Source organism: Bombina bombina, chromosome 1 (assembly GCF_027579735.1).
Source record: "Bombina bombina isolate aBomBom1 chromosome 1, aBomBom1.pri, whole genome shotgun sequence".
Classification (NCBI taxonomy): domain Eukaryota; kingdom Metazoa; phylum Chordata; class Amphibia; order Anura; family Bombinatoridae; genus Bombina; species Bombina bombina.
The window spans coordinates 1,255,085,971-1,255,107,431 of NC_069499.1; the positions used below are offsets into that span (position 1 = coordinate 1,255,085,971).

Consider the following 21,461-nt stretch of genomic DNA (forward strand, 5'->3'; position numbering starts at 1 on the left):
ATATCCCCCACACCATTACACCACCACCACCAGCCTGAACCGTTGATACAAGGCAGGGTGGATCCATGCTTTCATGTTGTTTACACCAAATTCTGACCCTACCATCTGAATGTCGCAGCTGAAATCAAGTCTCATCAGACCAGGCAACGTTTTTCCAATCTTCTATTGTTCAATTTTGGTGAACATGTGCGAATTGTAGCCTCAGTTTCCTGTTCTTAGCTGACTGGAGTGGCACCTGGTGTTGTCTTCTGCTGCTGTAGCCCATCTACTTCAAGGTTCGACATGTTGTGCTTCAGAGATGCCATTCTGCATACCTTTGTTGTAACGAGTGGTTATTTGAGTTACTGTTGACTTTCTATCATCTCGAACCAGTCTGCTTATTCTTCTCTGACCTCTGACATCAACAAGGCATTTTCGTTTACACAACTGCCACTCACTGGATATTTTCTCTTTTTCGGACCATTCTCTGTAAACCCTAGAGATGGTTGTGCGTGAAAATCCCAGTAGATCAGCAGTTTTTGAAATACTCAGACCAGCCCATTTGGCACCAACAACTATGCCACGTTCAAAGTTACTTAAATCCCCTTTCTTCCCCATTCTGATGCTCAGTTTGAACTTCAGCAAGTTGTCTTCACCATGTCTACATGTCTAAATGCATTGAGTTGCTTCCATGTGGTTTGCTGATTAGCAATTTGTGTTACCAAGCAATTGAACGGGTGTACCTAATAAAGTGGCCAGTGAGTGTGTATGTATATATATATATATATATATATATATATACAGGGAGTTCAGAATTATTAGGAAAGTTGTATTTTTCAGGATTAATTTTATTATTGAACAACAACCATGTTCTCAATGAACCCAAAAAACTCATTAATATCAAAGCTGAATAGTTTTGGAAGTAGTTTTTAGTTTGTTTTTAGTTTTAGCTATTTTAGGGGAATATCTGTGTGTGCAGGTGACTATTACTGTGCATAATTATTAGGCAACTTAACAAAAAACAAATATATACCCATTTCAATTATTTATTTTTACCAGTGAAACCAATATAACATCTCAACATTCACAAATATACATTTCTGACATTCAAAAACAAAACAAAAACAAATCAGTGACCAATATAGCCACCTTTCTTTGCAAGGACACTCAAAAGCCTGCCATCCATGGATTCTGTCAGTGTTTTGATCTGTTCACCATCAACATTGCGTGCAGCAGCAACCACAGCCTCCCAGACACTGTTCAGAGAGGTGTACTGTTTTCCCTCCTTGTAAATCTCACATTTGATGATGGACCACAGGTTCTCAATGGGGTTCAGATCAGGTGAACAAGGAGGCCATGTCATTAGATTTTCTTCTTTTATACCCTTTCTTGCCAGCCACGCTGTGGAGTACTTGGACGACGTGTGTTATGGAGCATTGTCCTGCATGAAAATCATGTTTTTCTTGAAGGATGCAGACTTCTTCCTGTACCACTGCTTGAAGAAGGTGTCTTCCAGAAACTGGCAGTAGGACTGGGAGTTGAGCTTGACTCCATCCTCAACCCGAAAAGGCCCCACAAGCTCATCTTTGATGATACCAGCCCAAACCAGTACTCCACCTCCACCTTGCTGGCGTCTGAGTCGGACTGGAGCTCTCTGCCCTTTACCAATCCAGCCACGGGCCCATCCATCTGGCCCATCAAGACTCAAACTCATTTCATCAGTCCATAAAACCTTAGAAAAATCAGTTTTGAGATATTTCTTGGCCCAGTCTTGACGTTTCAGCTTGTGTGTCTTGTTCAGTGGTGGTCGTCTTTCAGCCTTTCTTACCTTGGCCATGTCTCTGAGTATTGCACACCTTGTGCTTTTGGGCACTCCAGTGATGTTGCAGCTCTGAAATATGGCCAAACTGGTGGCAAGTGGCATCTTGGCAGCTGCACGCTTGACTTTTGTCAGTTCATGGGCAGTTATTTTGCGCCTTGGTTTTTCCATACGCTTCTTGCGACCCTGTTGACTATTTTGAATGAAACGCTTGATTGTTCGATGATCACGCTTCAGAAGCTTTGCAATTTTAAGAGTGCTTAATCCCTCTGCAAGATATCTCACTATTTTTGACTTTTCTGAGCCTGTCAAGTCCTTCTTTTGACCCATTTTGCCAAAGGAAAGGAAGTTGTCTAATAATTATGCACACCTGATATAGGGTGTTGATGTCATTAGACCACACCCCTTCTCATTACAGAGATGCACATCACCTAATATGCTTAATTGGTAGTAGGCTTTCGAGCCTATACAGCTTGGAGTAAGACAACATGCATAAAGAGGATGATGTGGTCAAAATACTAATTTGCCTAATAATTCTGCACTCCCTGTATATATATATATATATATGTGTGTGTGTGTGTGTGTATGTATATATGTGTGTATATATGTATTTATGTATTTATAAGTGTATATATGTATTTATAGACATATGTACACACATAAACACATAAATACATATATATATATATATATACAGTATATATATCTGATAGATATATATAGAATATGTATTTATGAATAAATAGAACATATTCTGCTATGTGAAGAACATTGGAATTTGAAATATTTACATTTTCATGTCAGGTTAGTGCACTTGAGAATATGAGATCGGATTTGCTCATGAGTAGGGTATTAGGCTTTTTCCACTTTTTTTGCCCCATTGACCTCTATGGGTGAATACGTTATCGCGCGCGTGATATTCTAAGTTCGGCTTTTTTACGCACGTCGGGTTAGCATGAAAGCGAAAACAGTTTAAGCAAAAAGCTTACTTCTAGCGTTAATGGTAATGCTCGAGCAGGAGCGTTAAATAGCGCTCCACTTGTAATCTGGCTCTATATATTTTGTAAGACAATAAATTAGAACATATTTATGCATTTTCATGCAAGTATGTTAACCCATTATGAAACTGAGCTAAAGCTAAGAAAAAAATAAAATACAAGCAATGGGTTATATTTTGGGCACAAAATATATACTATATTTTAACACAGTAATTCCTTAAACATAAAATATTCTATGGCGTATTACATTTTTTTCCCTGTAAAACATGTTTCAATGGTATTGGCACCCCTGAATTAAATTTAAAATAAAACCTGTTATGAAATTGTATCATTTTGTTAATTGGTCTCAGGCTATAAAATTGTATTGATGCCTTTCACCTGCTCCTGTTTCTCTGGGGTATGCATATGAGGTTGCACGCATGTAAAATCCTTTTCTCATCTATCAGCATGAGTAAAAACAAAGATATTTTAGCTAAAAGAAGACAGATGGTAGTTCACATTCATAGATCTGATAATGACCCTAAAAAATGCATAAACAGGTAAAAATACCAGGAAAAACACAGATCATTAATCAAACAGTTTCAGATTTTTTTTAACTGTTCCACAAGAAGAGGATGCATGTTACCCCCATGCATGGTGTGGGAGGAAAACAAGAATCATAGTTTCATAACAGTATATTGGGGTTATCAAATCACAGAATCATCTGTTAGATGGCACCTCTATGCCAACAAGTTCTTTGGAAGGGTTGCACAAAAGCAGCCCTCACTGAGCCTAAACTATAAATTGCGGGGCCTGAAGTTTGCAAAGCATTGTTGGAAATACAATTAGAATTGTGCATTGTGATGAGACAAGCATCAGACCATGGTGACAAAAAGGTGACTTCATACAAATAAAGCACCTGATACCCAAAATAAAATATGGGGTTGATCATTGATGCTTCTAGTGGTCCAGGGACTCTTCTTAAGATTGACACATGTCTTTAATAACCTGATTTCCTCTGCCAAAAGATTGAAACTTGTCCATAAATGTACCATTTAACAAAACGGTGACCGAAAACAAAAAGCAGTACCTTTCAACTGCCTTATCCAAGTCTCCGTAAAATCTGTGACCCAGAGTGAAGAGGGCAGTCGACAACTGCAAGCCTAAGACTATCAAGAATCTTGACAATACAGGAAGAGGCTGAGTGCTGTTATTTACCATTTGGAAAGTTCAAAACATATTGAATATAGGGGTGCCAGTACTTTTGTTTTGCACTACTTAATAAAATAATTCTGTTTGAAAATGTATTGTGTTAAAATGAAATAGCTTCCACACTTACATTTGATAAAACAGTGTGCACATTAACTTTTGGAAAAATATGTGTGTATATATAGTTTTCAAAGAAAAAGGCACTCTCCGTTTTTCATAAGAACTCTACTGTAGTTTACTAGAGTAAAGTAGAGTACTTATGAAGAAAACGGAGAGTGCCTTTTTCTTTGAAAACTATATATGACTGGCTTTAAGTGCACCCCAGTGGTTTATGCTTACAAGTGAGTGCAGGATCCAGATTGGATATATATATATATGTGTGTGTTAAGAGCCCGTGATAAGGGATGTAGTAGCACTGGTTGTAAAGAGAAAATGGTAAACACAATTAATATGTGTGATTGGATAACAAATGGAATACAGAATACACAGCAAATCAAACACAATATGAAAAAAACACTATAAAATTGAGTGGAAAGCAGAATTCTAAATGTCCCAGATGCTTGACCACTTATATGTTGTATATACACAATTGTAGAATTCGAGACTTGGGGTATGGGTGGAATGCAAACTTACAAAAAAGAACCTCAATCGTATGAGGTAAGGAAACAGCACATCAGGAAATCCCTCTCGGTAGATTAGGCTTGGCCCCTTAGGGTATAGGGGAAACTTCCAACAGCAAGCTTGTCTTTTTCCCTGCTGCTTTCCCGGGTATAGGTGAAACTTCAGGGGGTTGAAGCCCTTTTTCCTCGGCCTCTTTCAGTGTGGATCCTCTCAGGATAGTATGGCAGTCGACTCAAGGTTCCAGTTTCATTTAGACTCGTCAGTATAGGAGGAAGTAAGCGGCTAACGACTGTAAAAGTGCGGCAAATAGCGCAGCATGGAACCAGCAGCCAATCAGTCGTTAGCCGCTTACTTCCTCCTATACTGACGAGTCTAAATGAAACTGGAACCTTGAGTCGACTGCCATACTATCCTGAGAGGATCCACACTGAAAGAGGCCGAGGAAAAAGGGCTTCAACCCCCTGAAGTTTCACCTATACCCGGGAAAGCAGCAGGGAAAAAGACAAGCTTGCTGTTGGAAGTTTCCCCTATACCCTAAGGGGCCAAGCCTAATCTACCGAGAGGGATTTCCTGATGTGCTGTTTCCTTACCTCATACGATTGAGGTTCTTTTTTGTAAGTTTGCATTCCACCCATACCCCAAGTCTCGAATTCTACAATTGTGTATATACAACATATAAGTGGTCAAGCATCTGGGACATTTAGAATTCTGCTTTCCACTCAATTTTATAGTGTTTTTTTCATATTGTGTTTGATTTGCTGTGTATTCTGTATTCCATTTGTTATCCAATCACACATATTAATTGTGTTTACCATTTTCTCTTTACAACCAGCGCTACTACATCCCTTATCACGGGCTCTTAACACACACATTTTTTCAAAAGGGGGGGAAGCACTGTGCCAGCCGGGGATTCCGTTTTCTCGGCCAGCACAGTTGCCTCTCTCCTCTTTAAGGGATAGCTGCTATAGGGTTGGTTTTTTGCTCCCAGGGGATCACCACCTTCTAGATTGATATAGGTTCACTCCTCTGTGCTCCCATATCTCTGCTCCACCCTCTCAGTCCAGCGCCTTCCACTTTTTTCGCTTTCATTCCCATATATATATATATATATATATATATATATATATATATATATATATATATATATATATACACACACACACACTTTACAAATAGCATTAAAATACATAAAATATTTGTAACTTACCAATACAGGAGACATCACTGCTGGTATTAAAAAAATCAAACAGTGAATAAGTACAGTGAAAGAATAATGCCTAATCAGGCACTCTAATGACTTATGAGTATGACGGCATTGACTTAATGAGAGGAAATAGAAAATATCACAAAAAGAGTATAGATTCCCTCTACTTAAGTGAGCTTTCTTATTTGTTTCTTTCTAATTCCAATCCCAAGTCTTTACTACATAGATAATAACAGAATTTATGTTTACCTGATAAATTTCTTTCTCCAACGGTGTGTCCGGTCCACGGCTTCATCCTTACTTGTGGGATATTCTCTTACCCTACAGGAAATGGCAAAGAGAGCACCCAGCAAGAGCTGTCCATATAGCTCCCCCTCTGGCTCCGCCCCCCAGTCATTCGACCGACGGTTAGGAGAAAAAGGAGAAACTATAGGGTGCCGTGGTGACTGTAGTGTATAAAGAAAGAAATTTTTCAAACCTGGTTAAAAACCAGGGCGGGCCGTGGACCGGACACACCGTTGGAGAAAGAAATTTATCAGGTAAACATAAATTCTGTTTTCTCCAACATTGGTGTGTCCGGTCCACGGCTTCATCCTTACTTGTGGGAACCAATACCAAAGCTTTAGGACACGGATGAAGGGAGGGAGCAAACCAGGTTACCTAAACGGAAGGCACCACGGCTTGCAAAACCTTTCTCCCAAAAATAGCCTCCGAAGAAGCATAAGTATCGAATTTGTAAAATTTGGCAAAAGTATTCAGAGAAGACCAAGTCGCTGCCTTACAGATCTGATCAACAGAAGCCTCATTCTTGAAAGCCCATGTGGAAGCCACAGCTCTAGTAGAATGAGCTGTAATTCGTTCAGGAGGCTGCCGTCCGGCAGTCTCATAAGCCAATCGGATGATGCTTTTCAGCCAAAAAGAAAGAGGTAGCAGTATCTTTCTGCCCTCTCCTCTTACCAGAATACACAACAAACAAAGATGATGTCTGTCTGAAATCCTTTGTTGCTTCTAAATAGAACTTTAAAGCACGGACCACATCTAGATTGTGTAACAAGCGTTCCTTCTTTGAAACTGGATTCAGACACAGAGAAGGAACCACAATTTCCTGGTTAATATTCCTGTTGGAAACGACCTTTGGAAGAAAACCAGGCTTGGTACGTAAAACTACCTTATCTGTATGGAATACCAGATAGGGAGAAGTACACTGCAAAGCAGATAATTCAGAAACTCTTCTAGTAGAAGAAATAGCAACCAAAAACAGAACTTTCCAAGATAGTAACTTAATATCTATGGAATGCATGGGTTCAAACGGAACCCCCTGAAGAACTGAAAGAACTAAATTTAGACTCCAAGGAGGAGTCATGGGTCTGTAAACAGGCTTGATTCTAACTAACGCCTGTACATCTGGCACTGCTGCCAGACGTTTGTGTAACAAAACAGACAGAGCAGATATCTGTCCTTTTAAGGAACTAGCTGACAAATCTTTATCCAGACCTTCTTGGAGAAAGGAAAGTATCCTAGGAATTTTAATTTTACTCCAAGGGAATCCCTTGGATTCACACCAACAGATATATTTTTGCCATATCTTATGGTAAATCTTCCTAGTTACAGGTTTTCTGGCCTGAACCAGAGTATCTATGACTGTATCTGAAAACCCACGCTTAGATAGAATCAAGCGTTCAATTTCCAAGCAGTCAGTTGGAGAGAGACTAGATTTGGATGTTCGAACGGACCTTGTACTAGAAGATCCAGCCTCAAAGGTAGCTTCCATGGTGGAGCCGATGACATATTCACCAGGTCTGCATACCAAGTCCTGCGTGGCCACGCAGGGGCTATTAGAATCACCGAAGCCTGCTCCTGTTTGATCCTGGCTACAAGCCTGGGAAGGAGAGGAAACGGTGGAAATACATAAGCTAGGTTGAACGACCAAGGTGCCACTAATGCATCCACCAGTGTCGCTTTGGGATCCCTGGATCTGGACCCGTATCGGAGAACCTTTGCGTTCTGGCGAGACGCCATCAGATCCATATCTGGAATGCCCCATAGTTGAGTTAACTGGGCAAAAACCTCCGGGTGGAGTTCACACTCCCCCGGATGAAAAGTCTGACGACTCAAATAATCCGCCTCCCAGTTGTCCACTCCTGGGATGTGAATTGCAGATAGGTGGCAGGAGTGATCCTCCGCCCATTTGATGATCTTGGATACTTCTCTCATAGCTAAGGAACTCTTTGTTCCCCCCTGATGATTGATGTACGCTACAGTCGTCATGTTGTCCGACTGGAACCTTATGAATTTGGCCTTTGCTAGGTGAGGCCACGCCAGGAGCGCATTGAATATCGCTCTCAGTTCTAAAATGTTTATCGGGAGAAGAGACTCTTCTCGAGAACATAGACCTTGAGCTTTCAGAGAGTCCCAGACCGCACCCAAGCCTAAGAGACTGGCGTCGGTCGTGACAATGACCCGTTCTGGTCTGCGGAAACTCATTCCCTGAGACAGGTGATCGTGAGACAACCACCAGCGGAGAGAATCCCTGGTTACCTGGTCTACTTGAATCTGGGGAGACAAGTCTGCATAGTCCCCATTCCACTGATTGAGCATGCACAGTTGTAATGGTCTTAGATGAATTCGAGCAAAAGGAACTATGTCCATTGCTGCAACCATCAATCCTACTACTTCCTTGCACTGAGCTATGGAAGGCTGAAGAATAGAGTGAAGAACTTGACAAGCGTTTAGAAGCTTTGACTTTCTGACCTCTGTCAGGAAGATCTTCATTTCTAAAGAATCTATTATTGTTCCCAAAAAGGGAACTCTTGTTGACGGAGACAGGGAACTCTTTTCTACGTTCACCTTTGAATGATGGAACTCTGAGGAATTTTGAAGATTCTGGGAGCAGTGGCTAAACCGAACGGAAGAGCCACGAACTGGTAATGTTTGTCCATGAAGGCGAACCTCAGGAACTGATGATTTTTTAGATCCAGAATTGGCCTGAAAGTTCCCTCTTTTTTGGGAACTACAAACAGGTTTGAGTAAAAACCCAGACCTTGTTCCACTGTTGGAACTGGGTTTATCACTCCCATTTTTAATAGGTCTCCTACGCAATGTAAGAATGCCTGTCTCTTTATCTGGTCTGAAGATAAGCGAGACATGTGGAACCTTCCTCTTGGAGGAAGTTCCTTGAACTCTAGAAGATACCCCTGAGAGACTATTTCTAGTGCCCAGGGATCCTGAACGTCTCTTGCCCAAGCCTGAGCGAAGAGAGAAAGTCTGCCCCCTACTAGATCCGGTCCCGGATCGGGGGCCACCCCTTCATGCTGTCTTGGTAGCAGCAGCAGGCTTCTTGGCCTGTTTACCCTTGTTCCAGCCTTGCCATGGTTTCCATGCTGGCTTAGGCTGGGAAGAGTTGCCTTCTTGTCTGGAGGCCGCAGAGTTAGGATTCGGTCCGTTCCTGAAATTGCGAAAGGAACGAAAATTAGATTTATTCTTAGCCTTGAAAGGCCTATCCTGTGGGAGGGCATGTCCCTTCCCACCAGTAATGTCTGAAATAATCTCTTTCAATTCCGGCCCGAAAAGGGTCTTACCCTTGAAAGGAATATTAAGCAATTTATTCTTGGACGACACATCCGCCGACCAGGATTTTAGCCAAAGCGCTCTGCGCGCCACTATTGCAAAACCTGAATTTTTCGCCGCTAACTTAGCCAATTGGAAAGCGGCATCCAAAATAAAGGAATTAGCCAACTTTAGTGCGTGAATTCTGTCCATGACTTCATCATATGGAGTATCTTTTTGGAGCGAATTTTCTAGTTCCTCGAACCAAAAATACGCTGCCGAGGTGACAGGAATAATGCACGAGATTGGTTGAAGCAGGAAGCCTTGCTGAACAAATATCTTTTTTAGCAATCCTTCCAATTTTTTATCCATAGGATCTTTAAAAGCGCAACTGTCCTCAATAGGAATAGTCGAGCGCTTAGCTAACGTTGACACTGCCCCCTCAACCTTAGGAACCGTTTGCAATGCGTCCCTTCTGGGGTCAACAATGGGGAACATTTTCTTGAATATAGGAGGTGGAACAAAAGGTATACCTGGCTTTTCCCACTCCTTAGTCACTATATCCGCCACCCGCTTGGGTATCGGAAAGGCATCAGCGTGCACTGGGACCTCTAAGAATTTGTCCATCTTGCACAATTTCTCTGGAATTACCAAAGAATCACAGTCATCAAGAGTAGTTAGGACCTCCTTAAGTAGGGCGCGGAGATGTTCTAACTTAAATTTAAATATTACGACATCAGTGTCTGCCTGCTGAGAAACTTTTCCTGAATCAGAAATTTCCCCTTCAGACAGGCCCTCCCTCACTGCCAATTCAGATTGATGTGAGGGTATAACTGATAAATTTTCCAACCTGCTCATCTTCTGTATTTAAAACTGAGCTGTCGCGCTTTCTAGGGTAGGATGGCAGTTTGGATAACAGATTTGCTATTGAATTATCCATTACTGCTGTTAACTGTTGCATAGTAACAAGCATTGGCGCGCTAGATGTACTAGGTATCGCCTGCGCGGGCAAAACTGGTGTTGACACAGAAGGAGAGGATGAGGAACTATCCCCACTACCTTCATTAGAAGAATCATCTTGGGCAATCTTATTCAATGTGGCAGTACTGTCCATACTTTGTTTGGACGCTATGACACAATTTGCACAAACATTAATTTGGGGAAACCACCTTGGCTTTCATACACACAGAACATAAGCCATCTGAAGGTATAGACATGTTAGACAAAATTTGGCAGGCTAATAATGCAATAAAAGCGTTTTTAAAGAAAAGCGTTACTGTCCCTTTAAATAATAAATAGGCACACTTTATTACTGTTATATTGAAAAACAATGAAGGCAATGTCCGATTTTTACAAAAATTTTACCCCAGAGTCCTAATGCCCTGAAAGTATTGCACACCAAGTTTCAAGACTTTAACCCTTAAAATGAGCAAACCGGAGCTATTTGTTCAATTAGACAATTTTAGTACACTACAATCACAGCCACAGCCTTGCTGCGGCTTTTTACCTTCCCTGAGAGTTATTCAGCACTGAAATAAACCTTCCGGAGTCTGTTTTAGGATGTCACAGTACCCCTCACATGAAGCTGCATGCACTGCCATGAAAGTAAACTGCGCAATTGAGGCGCGAAAACGGGGCCTCCTTCCTCTGCATACCAGAGTGAAGGGGCCTTCCTGACTGAAATAGCCGTCTAACTCAATGCCAGGCGATAAAAAACGTTCCCAAAGTGCTTTTAAGTGCACAAAACACTCTAAATGCCATTAAAATATGAAATAAAACAATCGATTTAGCCCACAATAGTGTCAACCAGTGTATAGCCCATTTGTAAGCCTTAATCTGTTATGAGTCTAAGAAAATGGGTTACTTACCCCTTCAGGGAAAAATGACAGTCTTCTACCATTAACATGTCTTGTTAGAAATATGACTGATCATACCTTGAGCAGAAAAGTCTGCAAACTGTTCCCCCCAACTGAAGTTCTCTGTGCTCAACAGTCCTGCGTGGGAACAGCAATTGATTTTAGTTACTGCTGCTAAAATCATACTCCTCTTTAAACAGAACTCTTCATCCTTTTCTGTTTTAGAGTAAATAGTACAAACCGGCACTATTTTAAAATAACAAACTCTTGATAGAAGAATAAAAAACTACAACTAACACCACATACTCTTTACCATCCCCGTGGAGATGCTACTTGTTCAAAGCGGCAAAGAGAATGACTGGGGGGCGGAGCCAGAGGGGGAGCTATATGGACAGCTCTTGCTGGGTGCTCTCTTTGCCATTTCCTGTAGGGGAAGAGAATATCCCACAAGTAAGGATGAAGCCGTGGACCGGACACACCAATGTTGGAGAAATATAAGCTAGGTATTTCAGCACCAAGTAAGAATCACAACCATTGTAAAATGTTATTAATTGACTTGATGCTTTTACAGGAGCATTTCTGCTTTAAGTCTAATCACCTTATCAACCATCCTCAACTTACCAAATCCTCTGAATGCCATGCAGATTCTCTGGATCAACATCATAATGGATGGGCCGCCAGCTCAGAGGTAATTATAACATTGCTTTCTTACTGAGTTATTCTGCTTTATTGTGGGCTACAGATAGATGATAGAAAATTATTAAAAACTTATGTACATGGAGTAAACAATGTTAGAAAAAGCCTGGAAATTATTATTGCTTGTGGTTTGAAAATTAGAAAGAGACAAAATTAAGGTGAGATCCCAATCCAGTTTTAAACTTAACAACCAATAGAGTGAACAAAAACGTCAATTAAACTCTGTAAGAATTGTTTGTTGATATTCCTGCCAGTAGAAAAGTTTACAACCTAAATGTAATCTACCCTTATCAACCAACTAAATTATTTCTTTGTAATGTTCCATACTGCATTCGTATAATGCCTACCAATAAGAATTCAGTCATTTTAAGTATTTTGCCTGTTAAGTGTAACGTTTCGGCTAGTCTAAAGCAGGCAGGCATGTAAATAGCATAACTGACAAAAAAGGGTGACTCTAATATATTAGTAGAGCAATGTATTTATTTGATTTCTTAAAGCATCAGATAAATGATACAGAAGTATTTGTCAGTACAGTTGTATAACATTTTTATCTGTTTTTATCTTTCTTTTCTTTCAGTTTGGGAGTGGAACCAGTAGACAAAGACGCTATCAAACAACCTCCCAGGAATGCCAAAGAGGCCATTCTCAGCAAAGCACTAATCCTGAAGATTTTACTTTCTGCGGCCATCATCATCAGTGGCACATTATTTGTCTTCTGGAAAGAGGTGACAGCTCTTAATTATATCTAGTTATTTCTAATAGAAATCGATTGTAATCAACAATGACAGAATATAGGGAGAATGTATACCAAATGCACACCACAGATTCACAACCTTTTTCTTAATAAAAACCCTTTTAACCAAAATAAATGTGGTTCCTCATATGCCAGTAGTTTAATTGTTTTGTTTATAAGAGAAATATATGACAAAGTAAGATTCAAAATTAATTTGCGTATTTCTTCTTTATTTAAATATTATTTTTTCTATCTGTTCATCACGTTCTTGCCCTTTCTTTCTTCCATTGTTATGGTATCAGACACTTCTATTAAAATGTGACTATTGTCTGTGATAATATTGTTCTCATAAGGTCAAGATCTGGCATCATGACCACATTCTTCAAAAATATCACCAATCACCCTTCTCAGGACTGGTGAATGGCAACACCATGGTTAGGGTTAAAGAGAACTTGTGACAGCTGTGTCCCCTTTTACACTGATGAGCAGACGCACTGCCTGGTGATGACAACAAGGAAAGAAAAAAACAGTACAGAATCAATTTTATTCTTCATCTTTGTCTATTTTGTTTAAAGGGACATGAAACCCAAAATCTTTTTTTCCTGATTCATAGCATGCAATTTTAAACAACTTTCTAAATTTACTTCTGTTATCAAATTTTCTTCGTTCTCTTGGTATCTTTTGTTAAAAATCAGGGACGTAAGCTCAGGAGCGTGCACGTATCTGCAGCACTACTTCCTGCCATGCAGTGGTGCAGACACCTATCTAGGCATCTCTTCAACAAAGAATACCATGGGAACAAAGCAAATTTGATAATAGAAGTAAATTGGATTTATTTTTTAAATTGTATGCTCTGAATCAAAAAAATAACATTTTTGGGTTCCTTATCTCTTTAAGTAGGTGCTCATATTATAGGGAACTATTGTGCACCCCAGGAATACTTTTTGACAGATTTGGATCTTGAAATTCTCTCCAAAAAATTACAGAAATCTTATAATTTGGATGTCAGAGATGTTGTTGATTCTCAATTTGATAGAAAAGTAATTTTGTCTGTTAATTATGTTTCTAATTCATTTCCATGAATTCCTCATTATGATGTTTTTTCTTCTTGTCTAACTGGATTTTATTGCTTTGGTAGCTCCTTGTTGGTGAATGGATTACCCAAGAAAGGGAGAAATCTAATTTATTATTATTATTATTATTATTATTAATAATAAATTTAAAAAATGTCTTATTCTTGGTAGGACTAAGCCTCTTAACTTGATGTTGCCTTTGTGATTAATTGCAAATTACAAATTTCTAAAGGGTGACATTTGAGGGTTTTGTTTCTTCCCCCATAAATTGGTCAGATTTTTGTCTGTGTGGGTGCTACTTCTAGATTGATCCATGTAAAGTGCATAGTGGTAGAAACCTTGCAAACTGTTTGTTTAAATAATATATTTTATTGTTGTTCACAGATTCCAGATGGAAAAGTAACTCCTAGAACTACGACAATGACTTTCACCTGTTTTGTGTTTTTTGATATGTTTAACGCTTTGGCCTGTAGGTCTCTGGTAAGTCCCTTCCTGTATTGTATGATACTACCAAGATTTATAAAATGTTGTCTGTATATGAGTTTTGCTTAGATTATCCCAGCAGCTCACCACATTTCAATCACTGCTTCCTAAGTAGCACAAATAAATTAACTTTGCAGTTTTGCCCATTTAAAGTACAGGAGATGTTCCTAATGGAAACTATGCTGATCCTAAGCTCACATAAGTATAACACAACATTTCCACAGCTAGTGAGACACCAGTATCATTTTTTGCAGAAACACTTGATTATTATTTTAGCATCCACTGGAATTACAATTTCTCATATTCTTATTATTAATAAAGCCCAGCTGTGTTCCATATTATGGAAGAAAATACAGAGCAATACTCAAGCAAGTATAGATGAGTACAGCTTTACAGCGTTTCATATAAAGAACACTGCATAACAACATAAACATTTCTGAAGATAAAATTTGTGTTTCTAAAAAAATTTTAAGGGCCTCACCGTACTGATGAGACTAATTAGAATATCTCACCTGAGGGGCGAGGTTTTGAATATCAGGCCCTAAGGGTCAGATTACAAGTGGAGCGATATTTAACACTCCCGCTCAAGCGTTTACTCCACTAGAAGTAAGCCTTTTGCACACATCGGGTTGCACGTAAAAAGCTGAACTTAGAATATAGAATAGTTGATAACCTATTCCCCCACAGAAGTCAATGGAGCAAAAAAAAGTGGAAAAAAAGGTAACACCCTACTCATGCTTAAACCCGATCGCATAATCTCAAGTGCACTAACCTGACATGAAAATATGAATATCTCAGATTACAATGTTCTTCACATAGAAGAATATGTTCTATTTATTCAGAAATACATATTTCTACATATATCTGATGGTATTTTGGCACAATATGTGTGTACAATATGTATCTATAACTATGCATATATATATATATTTAGGTATAGATATATACAGATATATATATATATATATATATATATATATATATAAGAATATCTATTTAGAAATACTTAGAACATTTCTGCTATGTGCAGAACATTGGAATGTGAAATATTTACAGTAAATGCACAGTATAGCACTTTATTAAATACGAATATTGCATAAATATTTTTTTATGTTTTCATCTGCATATACATTTGTATTTGTGTTAATATGTGTGTGTATATATATATATATATATATATATATATATATATATATGCTGCAGCAATCTAAAAAGACAAGTGCACAAAAACACCTCTCATAGTGCAAATCAGTTTAATAAAGACAAACACATACAAAACAAATAACCCCTAGGGTATTCCCTACTCACAGAGGTAACCTTAATCGTATGAGGTAAGAAAGGGCAGATGGATATCAAAGTGTCCCCACTTGTTGCACAGACGATATCACCAGAGGTTCTTCAATTCAATATAATTCCAGTTGATCCAAATGTCCTTATTGGAACACACGGCCAATCCTTTCAATGGTAAGCTCTTTATTCACAAAGTCCACTGTTATTAGAAGTGCCGCTGTAAATGTACTGTAGATACGCTGTGAGTAACTGCAAACTTACACAGGACTCAGCTCAGCGTGTATGATGCAAGTGACGTAAGGTGGGCTTACCATTGAAAGGATTGGCCGTGTTTTCCAATAAGGACATTTGGATCAACTGGAATTATATTGCATTGAAGAACCTCTGGTGATATCGTCTGTGCAACAAGTGGGGACACTTTGATATCCATCTGCCCTTTCTTACCTCATACGATTGAGGTTACCTCTGTGAGTAGGGAATACCCTAGGGGTTATTTGTTTTGTATGTGTTTGTCTTTATTAAACTGATTTGCACTATGAGAGGTGTTTTTGTGCGCTTGTCTTTTTAGATTGCTGCAGCTGTACCACTCAACCTGAACCTTGAGTCTTTTTTTGGACGAGCAGCACTGAACACCTTTCTTTGATATACTTCAACCTAACAGAAGGATAAGACTCTTTTATATTCTCATTTTTTATTTTTCAATCATTTTATTTTTATCATATGTTGTCTTTTTATTTTGCATTATTCAGCAATTATTGAATATATGTTGGTTAAAAAATCGTATTCCTATACATTCAATTTTTTTAAAAGTATTATCTATTGTGAGTGTGCGCAACTCTATCTGTAGTAGTAGTAACACTTGAGTGTACCTACCTCTATAGTATTTATATATATATATATATATGTCTTTAAATACATATATACACATATAAATAAATACATATGTACACACATATATACATATATATCATGACATGTATAGGTATGTATCTCATGTTAAAGCCCTTTGCCTGCCTTTTTATTTTACACCTGAGACCTCATATCTTTGAGCCCTTATCACATTTTTGTGCAATATATGTTTTAATAATTTTTATTAAATAGTGTTGTTATGAGTGTAACTGTACTTTTTAATGTATTTTTAATGTGTTTTGTGACACTTTTTTGTTTTGCAAAACAGTTAATCAGAGCTCTGAAGATGCGGTAATCGTTCTAGCATAAATTGCGCTCAAGCAATCGTCTTTACTTTCAACTTGTAATATGAGTGGAAAAGCTGACGTGCACAAACACCCATTATAAACCCCTTATCGCTTGTGCGTAACTGTTAACGTGCAACTTGTAATCCTTAGATCGTTTTATTGATACACAAATGCTCACCAGTAACTATGTGTTTATCCTCTGCAAAGGGACTGTACTCACAAGTAACAGTACAGTGCAGTTCCTGAGCAGGACATAGTCAATTAACCAATCAGGAGTGACATACATCAAAAAAACGACCAATCAGACCCTGTATCCTAGTGAGCAAGTTTAACTCTGCTTTTAACCCCATGGCAGGGGTGAAACATATGATGGTCGATCACAATTTTTTAGAAAATCTTGTCAAATACTGTATCTACAAAATCTCCATTGACTTTAATAGTGAATTTTATAGAAAAATCATTAGATAAACTTTCTTAAAGGATTGTGTTGTGAGCAACCCCATAGTTACCAAAAAGCCTTTGGGGCCGATTTATCAATGTCTGTCCGACATGATACGCTGTAGCGTATCATGTCCAACAGACATCGCTGAATGTCGACAGCATACGCTGTCGGCATTTAACATTGCACAAGCAGTTCTGGTAAACTGCTTATGCAATGCTGCCCCCTGCAGATTTGCGGCCAATCTAGCAGGGGGTGTCAATCAACTCGATCGTATAGGGTTGGGCGGATTGATGTGCGCAGCCTCAGAGGCAGTGGACCAGTTAAGGAGCAGCTGTCTTAAGACCGCTGCTTCATAACTGCTGTTTTCGGGGAGCCTGAAGGCTCGCGCAGAAACAAGGGCATCAGGGGCCAATCGGCCCTTGATAAATCGGCTCCATAGTGTAGTATTTATAGAACAGGTAGATAGTAGTGATAAAATAATTAATTAGAGAAAAAGTTGTACATTAAAATGTGCTTTGTTGTGAGCAACCAAAGTATTAACAATACTCAGCTTTCAATATTGTGTCTTTATTTCAGAATAAAACTATATTTGAAATTGGTATTTTCAAGAACCGTATGTTCTGGTATTCTGTAGTGGGATCCATCCTGGGACAAATGGCTGTAATCTACATCCCTCCTTTACAGAAAGTGTTCCTGACCCAGAATCTCCATGTAGTAGGTAAGTCTAACATATGTTTATATAATAATATAAGTGAGATAAAAGGTTAATATAGCGCAATCTACTAAACATAATCATTAGCTAAGCATTCTGCCTCATTCCATGTTTGCAATTTGGTTATGTTTGCTGGCATGTTCTACATAAACCTACAAAAGTATATTATTTGCTTTGTGTAATACTAATCTGCCCTCTACATTGTGTGCCCTCTATACGTCTATAAACAGCAGCCATCCTTCCACTGACTATTCACATAACAAGGGTCAAGACTTTTCTAAAACGTTCTATCAGCAACATCAATGAGCATGTTTGGACATTGCATTATTTGTAAATAAACAAACAAACCAACCAACAATAAATACAATGGCAGCCGGGATCTTTTACTCCATTGGGGGTTTTGTGTTGTATAAATAAAGTTTCCAGTCCTGCCCGACTAGAAATTTGAAACATTATTTCCTAGTGTTATAAATGCACATACAATGTGTACAAACCTGTTTCTGCGTACAGCTACCTTTGCGCAAACACTGATTACTGGTTCTGTCATTGAGTGCATCTGCCAGCTGTATAACTGTTTCATTTATGTAAAATTACACAGCATCTAGTTATCTGTGTGTAGAAAAATTACATAACCGTTATATATGAAGTATTCTATATTTTCTAGCCCCAGATATTTTTTGGAATCTAGCAGTGCCCTTCAAATAATTATAATCTCTCTGTAGCACATCAAATATATTTTTTAACTTCATAAAGTATTTTTTAAAGAGGGCAAACTTGTATCAAATAAATCAAGTGGTTTTAAATACATTTATAGATGTTTCAGTATTGAAGCAAGCTTATCCTTCTTCCGCACTTTAAAGGATCGTAAACTTTCCACTTTTTATAATCAGATCCTGAATGTTAGTGATATTTTAGATGGACTTTAACTGATCACTTCTAATGAAGATGCGCTTTAACGTACTTTTTAATCTATCCGGGCCATTCTAATACCCCACACTCCGGCCGCCAACTTCAAAAGTAATATTTTTTGTAGTAGGTGGAGATTAGATTCTTCTGATTAATTCCCTAGTTTCCCAGTCTACTGTTTTACAGTCTTTTGCATTGCAAATTACTGAAATAATTTGCACTGAATTATTTATTCTAAATAAGGGTTATTGTATAAAGTTGTTTTCTTTGTTTTAGATTTACAAACCAAATTCAGCTAAGGCCTTTCACAGTTACATTTTTGCGAAATTGTGAATGTTCCCTATCAGGATGCCATAAATATGACATCAATAGCAACAGTCTGAATGTTTAGATCTATCTTTTAGCTTTGCTTTTGTGAAAGATAGCTATGTATCTTAATGTTTTGATAGTTAATTCTTCAAGCTCCTATTCCAAGCATCCTTTTCAGCCATCTACTGTAATTTAAATTTGCTTAAGTTGTTGGCTATTCTTTACAGGCTTCTAAAAGCTCTAAATTATCATGAGGGCAATTTGGAACAAGAAGGAATGCTTTTGGGTTCCCCTTTCTAGTTCAATAAACTGACAATATTCTGAGATTCATTTCTCTCTTATGGCCTATGAGCTCACCCCCACCTTTTCAGCTTGTTCTGCTATGACTAAGGTTTAGTCATATAAAGGTATAAGGAAGGTTTAGAAGAAATATGAAAGCAGCCACTTCACAACATATATCCATTAAGTTTTACAATTGCAGCAAGTGGCATTTGGTAGGAAGTGTTGCAATGTGCGCTAACTTATGAAAATTATTATCTTTTTCTCTTCACCTCGTGAGTAATATTGCTACTAACCCACCACTAATAGCTCGTGTTACAATAACTTTTATGTGTGTCTCATGTGTGGTCTCTCCCTTGAGGTGCAGATTAACCTCCTACATTTAGCTCTGCTCATGAGTTTGTCAATTTACTTAAAAACATCGATTTTGGAAGTTTTTATCTTCTATTTGAAAGCACAGTGTAGAAACAGTGAATTTGTACGATAAATGCATATTTGCATTAGAAAAAACAGAAACATTATTCATATCAGTGTGAACCAGAGATTCTAAAATACAAAAATGAGCTCACTAATATGCATTATACTGTCAGTTATTGACCTGATATGGACGAAACAGCTTCTAATCTACACTGGACCTTCTGTGCTTGGTATTCAAAGGAAAACATTTTTTATTGATTTCATTTTTTGGAGGGGGGGTTATGCTGTTTTTTGCTTTATATTTCTTTGGTGAATGGATGGCTATAAAAATAGTTAGTTTAACTGTTCAGTCATGTAGCCATTTATCTGCACTCTGTAATTAAAGGGTTAAATAAAAAATATTGTAATATAAAAAGGTTATCTAAAAGCTGTTTGAACTTAAACCAATATCATATGCATGTGTGTACTGAAATGACATATCTGTATACTCATTGGCTGACTGACTACTACAGCTGTGCTTGGTGAAGACGTAACCTTCATATCAATATAATACATTTTCAATACTCTATACTTGGTGAAACAGAATGAAGAATTGTGCACACACAGCTAGATTACGAGTTGTGCATTAGTCTTTTAATACTGAAAGTATGGCATTTTCAGCTTTAAAACAGCAGCCATTACAAGTCTTGCCTGTATAGCTTTACCGCAAGCCTTTTGGCCTGTACCGCAACGTCAGTACCGCACTCGGAAAAATGACGTTTTTTCATGGGATTCCCATAGCACTGCCATTACGAGTTTTGCGGTGAGGCTAAAAAACCTGCATTACAGCCTAAAACAACAAGATCTGTACCGTCATCTGAAAGCAGTAGTTATGAGTTTTACGCAAAAAATTACATAAAACTCATAACTAAACACCCATAAACTACCTGTTAACCCAGAAAACCGAGGCCCTCCCGCATCACAGTCAATATATTAAATTTATTAACCCCTAATCTGCCGCTCCCCATATTGTGCCACTAAAAAAATATTAACCCCTATCTGCCGCTCTCCGACATCGTCACCACTATAATAAACATATTAACACCTAAACCGCCTCCCTCCCGCATTGCAAACACTATTTAAATATAATGAACCCCTAATCTGCCATCCGCCCACATCGCCCCCACTATACTAAAGTTATTAAGCCCTACACCACCGCTATACTAAAGTTATTAAGCCCTACACAGCCAATAGAATGAGAGCTGCTTAAATCCTACTGGCTGATTTGAACAGCCAATAGGATTTCAGTAGCTCTAATTCCTATTGGCTAATTAAACTTTTTCAGCCAATAGGAATGCAAGGGACACCATCTTGAATCGCGTACCTTGCATTGAAGATTCAGTGTACGGTGGCGACCGTATGAAGAGGATGCTCCGTGCCGGGTGTCTTCAGGATGGACCCGCTCCGCGCTGCCGGGATCAAGATAGAAGAGGTCGCCTGGATGAAGATAGAAGAGGCCGCCTGGATGAAGAGTTCTCGCTGCCTAGATGAGGATTTCGCCGCCTGGATGAAGATAGAAGAGGCCGCCTGGATGAAGACTTCTCACCGCCTGGATGAGGACTTCGCCGCCAGGATGAAGATCGTTCAAGCTGGACTTCAAAAACTGTAATTGGATCATCGAGGTTAGTGTTAGTCTTTTTTTAAGTTTTTTTAGGTGGGTTTTTGTTTTAGATTT

At 38.6% G+C, this 21,461-nt stretch overlaps 1 protein-coding gene across 1 annotated transcript in view; it reads left to right on the forward strand.

Moving 5' to 3' along the window:
- The window catches only part of ATP2C2 (ATPase secretory pathway Ca2+ transporting 2), a 337,340-nt gene that overhangs the window by 304,678 nt on the left and 11,201 nt on the right, over positions 1-21,461 (forward strand). The window contains exons 24-27 of the mRNA XM_053719160.1: positions 11,783-11,899; positions 12,485-12,632; positions 14,098-14,193; positions 17,701-17,842. Of these exons, the coding sequence (XP_053575135.1) occupies positions 11,783-11,899; positions 12,485-12,632; positions 14,098-14,193; positions 17,701-17,842 (503 nt within the window). The remainder of the gene's footprint in view (positions 1-11,782; positions 11,900-12,484; positions 12,633-14,097; positions 14,194-17,700; positions 17,843-21,461) is intronic.